Genomic DNA, 11,176 nt, shown 5'->3' with positions numbered 1-11,176 from the left:
CTTAAAATTTGAGCTTAAGTTTCTCTATTTATGTCTCAAGCGACTTTGTTCGTTTACGATCTTACTCACGCTCATACGCGCGATACGACTTTATGGTTTACCATCGCCTAAATAGATAAATAAACAAAAATCATCACTGGCCTTATGTGATCCGGATCCTATGTGATCACAAGAGGACGGGGAGAGCCTACCCTCCCAAATACTGTAGTAAACTTTTCTCCTCCCTTCCTTTCATTCAACCCCTACCCTTTTGACCTCTCTCTCTCTCACACACACACACAAGACCTGCAGCAGCAAGCAAACAACTTCTTCCATACCTTTTGGTGTTTACAAAAACCGGGAAAAATGGTAATGGAAAGAGTCCAAGAAGAAGAAGAAGAAGACACAGCCGAACCCAGTACCACCCAATGCACCCACCACCACCCTCACAAACCCACCACAGAATCAGGCATCTGCCCCTTCTGCCTCCAAGAAAAACTCACCAAACTTGTCTCCTCCTCCACCTCTCCTTTCCCCATTTCCCAATCTTGCCCCTCACCCCCATCCCCTAACACTGAGTCCTCCAGATCTGACTCCATACCCCCCAAACCCACCCTCTCCACCTCGTCACTCAACAGTTTGAACGTAATCCACCATCTTAACTCCACTACTAATTCCTATAATCACGAGTATAACTCCACTCGGGCATTTCTTCGAATACCTTTCGTGCAAACCCAGAAGAAGAAGAAGAAAGACAAGAACAAGGACCAAGAAAAGGACAGTACTATCTTTTTCAACCGGAGCAAATCCACCACCACTCCGCGCAGCGGCGGCGGGAGAGATTTCGACGAAAATACCCCCAGGAAAAGAGGGTTTTTCAGGTCGTTGGTCTCTCTCTCTAGAAACCCTAGCGCTCGGAAGATCGAGAGTAGGGACTGGAGAGAGGAAATTGACGGAGATACCCCTAGGAAAAGGGAGGATTTCGCGGCGGTTTTAGTGGAGGAGAAGGAAGGGAGCCCGGAAACGGAGGCGTTTGACCGGAAGGTGTCGAGATCTAGATCCGTCGGGTGCGGCGGCGGCAGCAGCCGGAGCTTTTCCGGCGACTTTTTCGACCGGATCTCGACTGGGTTCGGCGACTGCGCCCTCCGGCGAGCCGAATCGTACAGAGAATCCAAGCAGAAAATCACCGCCGTTCATCGCCGCCGCGGTTCCGCCGCCGTGGACGGCGGCAGGCGGGGTTATGTCAACGAGAGAGTGAAGTGTGGTGGGATTTTTAGTGGGTTCATGCCCAATTCCTCATCCTCTTCGTCGTCTTCTTCTTCTTGCCTGGTTTCATCTTCGGTTGAAGACGGTGGGGCGGCGGCGGCGGCGGCGGTGGTGAGGCATGGGAGGAGTAAGAGTTGGGGATGGGCTTTTGCTAGTCCCCTCAGGGCTTTGAATAAGCATCCTTCTAATGGGAAGAGAGGAAGCTCCAATAGGAAGAAGAATACCAGTCCCATGACTCCCAACATCCATGCCATTCCTTCCATATTGGTCTACAGAGGTTAATATGCATTATGTTGGGTTCGTAGGAAAAAGGTTTCAATGAATGATGCGGTCCCATCCCATATGAGAGGGGCTTTACAAATAACCGTTAGCGTTGAAAATTTCTGGGTTAAGTAGGTTTCTATAGTGCACATTTTACCTTTTTTCCCCCCCCCCCCCCCCCCCCCCCCCCCCCCCCCCCCGCTCTCTCTCTCTCCGTATCTGTATGTGGTAACTGTTCTTTGAAAATAGAAAGTTCTTTGGTTTGGTAATTGGCTTGATAGTGGAGTCCAATTCTGGAATGGGGGTATGAAGTTCATCCAAGTCCAAATCACACTGGTCCTCATTAGTTTCACTTTTCTAGTCTTGTACTTTGCTTCATTCTGTGTTTCGTGAAAGGAAAATGGAATAGAAATCTTTCATTGTGAAAAGGGTGCATTTTTTTTGGTTCATGCTTCACAAAGTGTTCTTGTTTGATGACATGGGTGTTGTATATGTGGTCCCAATTTCTTGATTAGGGTATGATGTCTCACTTTTATGCACAAGAAGAATTGTTGAACTTTATATTGTGACTTTGGTGGACTTAGATCCCCTCATGTCTCAATCAGGAGTCTTCATAATTGTTTGTGCTTCCTTTCTAGGCTCTAGCTGGTCTTGATTAGTATAATACTGCTTGAAGAATGACTTTTGAGAATCACAAGTGACTTTTTAAGCTCTTCTTTTTCAATTTGGAGATAGTGTCCAATGGGGAAATGGGGTACGAAGTTGATGTAATTAAGCTCTTGCATTCAAATGGTAGATGCATTTATTCTTACTGAATTGGATCCTCTCTGGTCCTTAATTTGAACTCGACGGGACGGTCCAAATTTGGATTGTGCATTGCTGCAATCAATGACTCGAATTTGCTTAGAGACTCTTATCAATAAGCTCTTACCATAAGAGTTTCTTAGCATATCCGAATCATTGCTTATAGCCTTATACCAATATATGGTCTAGATTTGGACTGTCCCGTCCTGTCAAAAACTTGGAATTGAGGGGATTCGAATTCCGAACCCTATCTTATTGGAGCTCGAATACTTTTGTATTTGATCTTTGATACCACCATGTCCATTCCTCTTATCTAATCAAACCTTGGAAACAAAACTTGAGCAGGTTAGTTCTTAATGGTCACTTCAATCTTAGTAGTTGCTTAGTGCTGTTCCGGATCTTGGGTTTTTGTAGAGTAAGGAAAAAAGAAAACAAATAATATGTCTCTCCTTGGTTGGTTTCCCATAGTGTACGAATAACTGATGAATAATTTACTCCAATTTTACTTGCACTTCTCTTTCATTTGCATTTGAGTTTTGTGCTGCATTGATTATTGTTTGGCTAAATAGTCAATCTTGTATTACTCCCTCCGTCCCTTTATTATAGTCCAGTATTCCATTTTGGGCTGTCCCTTAATAAGTGTCCATTTGGTAAAGTTAGTGGGTAAAAGTTGGTACATTGTCTATTTTGTCCCTAAAAGTAAATTCCATTTTGAAAAGTTAGTGAGTAAAAAGTGTAATGATGATGGGTAAGTAGGGAAAGTGGAGGAAAAAGTTGATGTGAAAGGTATAATGATGATGTTTTTTTAATAAGTTGGAGTTACGAAGTAGGACATTTAAAAAGGGACGGAGGGAGTATTATTTGTCCTTATTCAAAAAAAATTTCGCATTTGTTAGATTTTCTTCAATTTTTTTAAAATTATTATTTCGTCACGACGAAAGGAATCTAAAAAATAAAAAATTACGATCAAAATTCATTTTTTTAAATAAAGACGAAAAAAATTAGTTTATTAGCTTATTTTTGTCTTTATTCAAAAAAATTTAAATTTTGATTGTAATTTTTTATTTTTTAGATTCCTTTCGTCATGATGAAGTAATAATCCTCAAAAAATTTACGAAAAATTGACAAATGCAAATAAAATTTGAATAAGGACAAAAAATAATCCATGATGATGTATTATTTAGCCAAACAAGGTAGTAATGGAAAAAAATGCATTGTGGTGTTAGTTAAATAAATGTGGAAGGTGTTCAAAGTGAGAGTCTTTATTTAGTTATGAGTCGAAATCTAGTCACATAATCATTTAAAATGCTATGCACTCGCGCTCTCAATTCTCTCACAATCTTAATCTTCTCTCTTGTGAATGTTATGTTTTAAAGATGCTTTCGTGCTCCCATTTACACATCTACACGTGAATTATGTAACTTAGATTTGATTCATATATCATGAAATTATTGTGGTTTTGGTTATGAAGGCTTTGTTGTTTTGTTATTCTGCCCTAGAGTGTTACTCTCTCTCTCTCTCTCTCTCTCTCTCTCTCTCTCTTATCAAGCCCTTTAGGGTCTGTTTGTTGTTGGGAAGATAAGGGAGGGAGATCAGGTTTATTTCTTATCACTCAAAATCTTATCCATCCAACAAACGGGCCGTTAGTTACTAGCAATTATGGTTATAGCTTCCTTATCACTCAAAATCTTATTCGTCCAACAAACGGATCGTTAGTTAGTAGCGATTATGGTTATAGCTTATAAGTACACAGGGTTACACATACAAAAAAAACCCACAAGCAACCACAGGGTCTCCCTTTGTTGTTTATACTTCTTCTCTATTTCTGAGCCGTAAATCATGTTATGACAAAGAGATTCTGTAATACTTTATATTGTGCAATGTAAGCAACTTTGCAAGTTACAGAAAAGGGGTTCTTGATTTGATGATATTTGTAGGTTTATACGTGTGGTCCCTATCTGTTAGTTAATGAAATTAATGATTGTCTAACTTTTATAATTGTGAACTCTGTAGCGACTTTCGTGGGCTTAGATCCCTGACGTCTGAGTCCAATCCTGGAGTCTCTGCTAGTCTTGACTTTAGTCGCGTCATTCTTCAAAATGTTCCGTGCTCCCGCTCTTAATTCTTGCATTGCGCTCTCGCGAATTTTAGTACTGTTGTAGAATGTGTTTCAAAAACGCTCACACACGCGCGCTTTTGCTCATGTTCACGCACGCGAATTATGTGACTTATGTCTGTACTACCTTCTAATTATTACTAACATGGCCTAATTTTACTGAAAATAGGCTCGTAGGGATAAACAATTCTGTTCATGTGCAAGGGTCCATTGGCCGAACCCATCATTACATTTACAAAAGGAAGAGATAATAAACCTGAGGGTGAAGAAATCATTTTCAAGTTTTCAATCAAATGCTGCACATGTTTGGTTGGTGGAATATGACAAACCCACACATCTAATCCATGGAGAACTAATGAACTTCACACAAGATTTTAGTAATTACTACTGCATACAGACACAAATGAGAGTTTCCTATATGACAGTGATTTAACAAGATGTCGGAATTTTAAGTTTGGGTTCAATAATTTCCACTCCATTTCCATCTTCCTTAAGTTTGTGCAGAGTTAAAATGTTGTTTTTTCGTTGGTTGTAGATCAGAGATCCCTTTTCCTGCTTTAGGAAGTGACGGGTACGAAGTCTCACTTGTGTTATGACTCTGGTTACTTTCCTTGACCAAGCCACTACCTATAAGTCGTTGGCTCATTCTTCAATAGGCACGTGATCAGAAAAGAAATTTGTACTACTATAAGGCCTCTGAAGTCTCCCTCAGGACATTATTGTGTTGCCTATGGTGATGGGATAGCCCCAACTTCCATAAGTCCTTGGTTCAACCTGGCAGCAACCTTTCATTTTCTCTCTCGTTACGAATCTGATCTTAAACCTTCTCTAAATGGCCTTCAATTTGCTTTGTATGATGAGTAAAGATAAAAATGGAATCATGATGCTAGGATTTTGGTAGGAGACAACACTTTATTTTGTTAATTAACGCCTCATATGGTGAAAGAATTGTTGTATGCCCCGAACTTACTTGGCATTCATGTATCTACTTCAAAAGAAATATGCCTAAAACCACCTAAAGTTCAGGTTCAATAATTTTGACTCCATTTCAATGGTTGAGAAATGTTGGGTTATTTAGACTGGTTTTATGTAAAACTTGATTGGTGGACGAGTGTTATTTGTCTCAAACGATTGAAGCAAAAATTCAAGTATTCAAGTTGCGTAATCAGCCTCGATCTCCCCTTAACCCTTGCTGTAAGTGAGAACCTAGTGCATTGATACAATTTTTTTCGACATGAAATCGAATCACACCACATGCTCCACCGCTTGATTAGGTAAATGATGTCGTCCGCAAACTTTACGTTTGTGAAATGGAATTTCGAGAAGGGTTTAGAACTTCGAAAGTCCCTCTAAATTTTGCCACTATAGCAAGAAGAATAATCAAGGTACAAACAGCAGAAAGATGAATGCGTCACATGACGAAGTTGAAGCACAGCAGATCTAGAAAAGGGGAATATAGAAAAGGACATGATCTATGGGGGCATTGGGGGAGGGGGGTGCTCAAAAGGACATGTACCTTAGAACCCCGTAGACATAGGGAAAATTTTTCAGTGTCAGGTGGGTACCACGTGGTACTTGCTCGGCGCATCTGAGCCGTCCACTGTATTTTTGGACGATTCGGATTTTGAGAGAGAGAGAGTGTGTTAAGATGAGAGGAAAGGAGAGGAGAGAGAATGTTTTAATCCGAACCGTCCAGAAAGAGTATCTCCAGATCCCATATGAACAAATGCTTGTTTAGATCATATGGTGGGGTGGGGTGGGTGTGCCTTTCGCAGAAATGGAGAAAACTTTTTCCCCAGATCCTGTGAAAGTGAAAAAGAGTAATACCCTGGCTCCACAATGTGGTTGGTCATGGCTTGTCACTTTCACCATCAATTTAAGGCCCCTCTCACATTGCTCTGTAGAAGTGGGATCTACCATTTTTTTCCTTTCCTTTCCTTCCTTTTTTGTCGTCTCAGGGCTGTGGAGGGTTTGAGTGTCCTTAATACTTTTATGTTGTCTTTATGTTTTGAAAAGCATAATGGAATCAAAGTGGGGGGACATTCGGTCTGGTCAAAAAAACAAAAAGTGGGGCATTTGGTATTTATGAAACTTGGAGGAGGTCAGGAACGGGAATGGTGCTGTGCAGAGCCGTTTGTTCGGCAATTCAATAGTCTAGATATCATCTCCACCGTGTAATATTTGAGCGTTCACTATAGACTAATTTAGGTCTGTGCAAAATCCCCGACTACCCGACCCGACCCCAAGGGTCTCGGGCGTCTTCGAACAGATGCTTCGGTCGGGTATGGGTTGGGTTTTGTACAAAAAAAAGAGTTTCGGTTCGGGTTTCGGGTTGGTGCGTTCCTTACCCGTGGGGTTGGACCAGCCCTGCCCCACCCGCCCTAACGTAAAAAATCAGGCTCCCGGACGGTTCTTACCCCTTGTTCGGTTTGGTTTGCGGGCCCTAAAATGTTTTACCCCGCCAGGGTCGGGTCGGGTTCAGGGTCAAACCCGACCAGCCCGACCAGTGCACACCCCTGTTCACTGCCAAGATGAAATCTGGACCATTGAATTGCCAAATGGACAGCTCGAATGGTGCTGTGCACTGCTGCACAACACCATCCCCGTTTCCGGTCAGAATGAAGTGTACGGCGGTAATGGTAGATTTGAAGCTTCATTTTACACCAACAAACCTTAAACCCCCACATTCTGGTTAGGTGAATGAATGCATCAAAATTTGCAGCATAAATGTTTGCCACACTGTTTGAGATGGGTAAAGATAAATCCTTTTTTTTTTTTGTTAAAAGGAGCAAAATTTCAAAATACTATTAGAGTACACAAGTCTTGGGTACATGACCCTCTGAGCATCTGCCCTAAGTCGAAATACAAGTAGGCATAGTATCCAGAGTATGCTAGTCAATCGGCAGAAGCGTTTCCTTCGAGGAAACTATGCTCGAAGGAAACTATGAAACAAGAGAACGTGTAGTAAAACTTAGCTCTGATGCAGAATCACAATCTAAAATCTAAGAAAAAACTATTACAAATACCCCCAATATGTTGCAACATAACAAGATTTATCTTCTGCATAAGGAAACTCCTCTGTTTCTTTGTTCCTCTCATAACACTAAATAACCAATTCACATTTCAGCAAAATTGCCTAAACCCACCAAAGGGCAAAACTATAATCCCTAAACAAAATTCCAGAAGCTGAGTTTCACAATACAAACGCACTCTCAACAAATTATTCCTACCATAGTGTAGAGACTGTATATCGGCTTGGGCACTTGGTCGGCCATTTAGTCTTCATCCTCATCCTCGTTCTCAGCAATGTTGAAGTATCGCAACTCATAAACGTTACGGTCCTTGTTCGATGAAATAACTCGAAGCCAATCACGCACATTGTGTTTCTTCAAGAACTTCTTCGTCAGATACTTCAGATATCTGAGAAAAACACCAGCAATTTATCATAAGCAAAGGCATGTTAACGAAATCCAACACACACAAGGGCAATTGGGAGTAGTTGAGAATCTTTGTACGAAATTAGTGAGCTAGAAATGGTTCAATGAGACTACTTCTACAATATGATGATATGGATAATGGGGTACCAAAAGATAATCTGATAATAAATAGGAAACCACATCAGTTAAGCTGTCTCACATCCATTGGGATGAGTGTTGAGTCTGTCTTATCTTCCCTCAAGGGAAACCTAAATAATCACTGTAAGAGAGAATTTAAGCAGAAAGCAAATGCACAATCGTTCTGTTTCAGGTGGAATCTGAGCCCAATAAATTCACAATTATAGGAGAAACAATTCCTCATCAAATGCATTCTTGATTGGATTTAAAAATTTCTTGCCTGAGGAAAACAAGAATGGTAAACAGAGATGTGGCCCTGGGTGCATGAGTATGCATTCAATTGACCTTATTTTTAGAAAATAAAAGGATATATATTGAGTAATCGGTTCCAAATATTTTCATGTTTCCTTGCCTGATGTTCAGCTAGGCTCCTAACATTGCCTATCTGAATTCAAAGATAAGGTCTACATTGATTTAGGGTGCTGCATTCATCTCTAAGGCACAGTATCAAAAGCCAAAGAGCCAAACTCCAGCCCCATTACAAAATTCTGTACTCAAACAAAGCTCACACACATCTTTGCCTAGTCAAGTCCTCATATCATATATAAAAGGAAGAACACCAAAAATCAGATTGCTCAAAATATGTGGATTTCAAATGAAGGAATTTCACTTTCCATTTCACCAAAAATAGAAGGGATTTAGCTGCTGCATACAACACTCATTAGCATAAAGGATTAAAAATCACTTTTATGGAATAGCTATTCCGAACCCACTATGAAGAATCTCCCAAGTATAACGACATCCATATGTAAGCTATCAAATCCGAATTTGAGAAATTGATGTCATAACCTTCCATAAAAATTCCACATCTATGGATTTCCACAATGAGTTTAACAATAATCTTAAAATCCCTTCATTTGGAGTATAGATTAGATGTTTTCGTCAGAATCCTTCCACAACTACACTCCTTAACTTAAAAGACAATACATCACTCCAACTAATTTTCTGTTTCATATCCATCACAATGAAAATCCCAATCTCAATGTCGAAATACATATGCAACTATGCAAGGCCAGATATAAAAGACCTAAATTTCAGTAGCTCTCATCAAATAACAATGTCTAGTCTCGATTATTTGCATGTTTCCTTTCCTGATGTTCAGCTGGGCTTCTGACATTGCCTATCTGAATTCAAACATAAGGTCGATGATGATATGGGGTGCTGCATTCATCTCTAAGGCACAATATCAAAAGCCAAAGAGCCAAACTTCAGCCCCGGAACAAAATCCAGTAATTGAATTATGCTTTGCCTAGCCAAGTTCTCTAATGTATAAAAATCATCCCAAAACATACTGGAGTACCAAAATTTACAGCTCTGGCGCCGATATAATCAATATTTCATGTTCAATTGTCAACAACAATATGAGAGGTTTTGCAGCAGACAGCTTGTGAAACTGGAGGGGAAGATGGATGAGAGATAAAAGATTATATTTCTATGGTATCCTTGCATAATGAAATACTCTTCGCATCAAGGATACGACGCTAGGATTAGTATTTTTACAAAGTTATTTCAAATCTTAATCCATCATGAAGAGCTCCAAAAACTCAGTGTCTGACATCCATATGTAATCTATCAAATCCAAATTTCAGCTACTGTCATTGAAATGATGTTAAAATCCCTTCACATAAATTCCACAATTATGAATTTCAACTTCGAGTTCAATAATGTTTAATGACATAACATCCCTCTATTAGATTAGATGCAGAAGACTAGGGCTGCAAATGAGTAGCTTGTGGCTCGGCTCGACTCATTTAGTAATCAATCCGAGTTCGAGTTTTAGGCTCGTTTACCAAAAGAGCAGAGCTCAACACTTAAAAGGCTCGCAAAAGCTCGGCTCGGCTACAAATTAAAGAGCTGAGCTCGAGAAAAAGGCTCGTAACCCTCTAAAGCTCGGCTCGTTTGTACCCTACAAGCCTACAACCCTCAGCACGTCGAATTACACATCAGTCCGGAAATAGTAAATAGATATGCAAGCTATATAAATCGAAATCTGAGGAGTTGCCATTACATAACGAAGTCAAATCCCTTCATTTCCATCCACATGTCTCCAAACACATCCCAAATGAACCCTTTCCCTCAACAGACACAAATGAACAACCCTAACTGAACTATACTAATCCAACGAAAGCGACAATCACCGTAAAACGTACGCAACAACTTACATACATATACATACACACATATATACGTATGCGTGGTGATTTTACCGCTTAGAGAAGTGAGAATCGGAGGCGACGGTGAGCTTGCTCTTCTCGCGGGAGACAGTGACGGAGTCGCCGAGAGCACCGGCCTTGCCGCCGACCTTGATGCGCTCCTGGAGGAACTTTTCCAGTGTGGCGATTTCCATGATACCATCCTCCACCGGCTTCCCACAGTCGATCGTGAACGTCACTCCCTTCTTCTTACCCTTGGCCCCACCGCCCGCCGCCGCTCCTCGACTCATCTTCGTTTCTCTCTCTCTCTCCTACAGATCAAAGAGCGATGGTATATATGGAGAGAGAGAGAGAGAGAGAGAGAGAGAGAGAGGCTAGGGTTTAAGCTAGGGTTTGTCGGAGGTGTAAAATTACGGTAGAGGTGTTGTGGGCCGAAAGACATGGGCCGGCATTTTCGTGGATTTGGCCGAAAGACATGGGCCAATATATGTGAACGTATTATTAGGTTGCAAACGAGCCGAGCTTTGTTAAGCTTGAGCACGACTATTAAACGAGCAAAAACTTGAGTTCAAACTCAGCTCAAGTCTTAACAAGTCGAATTTAGTCATTTACTAAACGAGTCTTTTTAATTGAGCCGAACATTTCTTAACGAACTGAGCTTTTGTCGAACGAGTCAAGTTCCACTTGCTCATTTACTAAATGAGCCGAAAACTCGAACTCGAACTTGTGAGCTGCTCGGTTCATTTATAGCCCTATTGGACACATCCTGGATCCGATGATTTGATCATAATCGTTCATTTTTAGAGTCTCGGCATTCACTTAACTCGTGAAAAATAAAAAAAATTATAGATTCATGGGATGTCGGTTGTCATGTGATTGGAGCGCATTGACCATGTAGTTGTCAAAAAATCTAGCTAGTGGTTTATTTTGTAAAATCAATGTGGAAAAATCCTTATAAAATTTCAAAATCATTCTAGCCGTCT

General features: G+C 40.7%; 2 protein-coding genes across 2 annotated transcripts; one reads left to right on the top strand and one right to left on the bottom strand.

Annotated features, from left to right (window-relative positions):
- Positions 1–345: 345 nt before the first annotated feature.
- Positions 346–1,527, top strand: LOC131324052 (uncharacterized). Its single transcript, XM_058355878.1, has one exon. It carries the CDS (start codon positions 346–348, stop codon positions 1,525–1,527), a length of 1,182 nt encoding a protein of 393 aa, XP_058211861.1.
- Positions 1,528–7,404: 5,877 nt separating this feature from the next.
- On the bottom strand, positions 7,405–10,621 carry LOC131324527 (large ribosomal subunit protein eL22z-like). Its single transcript, XM_058356510.1, has 2 exons — positions 10,248–10,621; positions 7,405–7,846 (listed from the first exon to the last, which is right to left on the bottom strand). The coding sequence occupies exons 1-2, from the start codon at positions 10,481–10,483 to the stop codon at positions 7,702–7,704; spliced, it is 381 nt and encodes a 126-aa protein (XP_058212493.1). The 5' UTR covers positions 10,484–10,621; the 3' UTR covers positions 7,405–7,701.
- Between the last annotated feature and the right edge of the window lie 555 nt (positions 10,622–11,176).

The sequence above is a fragment of the Rhododendron vialii genome, chromosome 4a (genome assembly GCF_030253575.1).
Source record: "Rhododendron vialii isolate Sample 1 chromosome 4a, ASM3025357v1".
In the NCBI taxonomy this organism is placed as follows: domain Eukaryota; kingdom Viridiplantae; phylum Streptophyta; class Magnoliopsida; order Ericales; family Ericaceae; genus Rhododendron; species Rhododendron vialii.
Note: the sequence above shows the minus strand (reverse complement) of the source record. Positions and strands in the feature narration are given on the sequence as shown.

Bases quoted from the DNA above. Each gene is read 5' to 3' on its own strand.
- LOC131324052 (XM_058355878.1), top strand. From the start codon at position 346: ATGGTAATGGAAAGAGTCCAAGAAGAAGAAGAAGAAGACACAGCCGAA.
- LOC131324527 (XM_058356510.1), bottom strand. From the start codon at position 10,483: ATGAGTCGAGGAGCGGCGGCGGGCGGTGGGGCCAAGGGTAAGAAGAAG. The intron at 7,847-10,247 runs GTAAAATCACCA...TGTTTTTCTCAG, and splicing joins GATTCTCACTTCTCTAAGCG to ATATCTGAAGTATCTGACGA.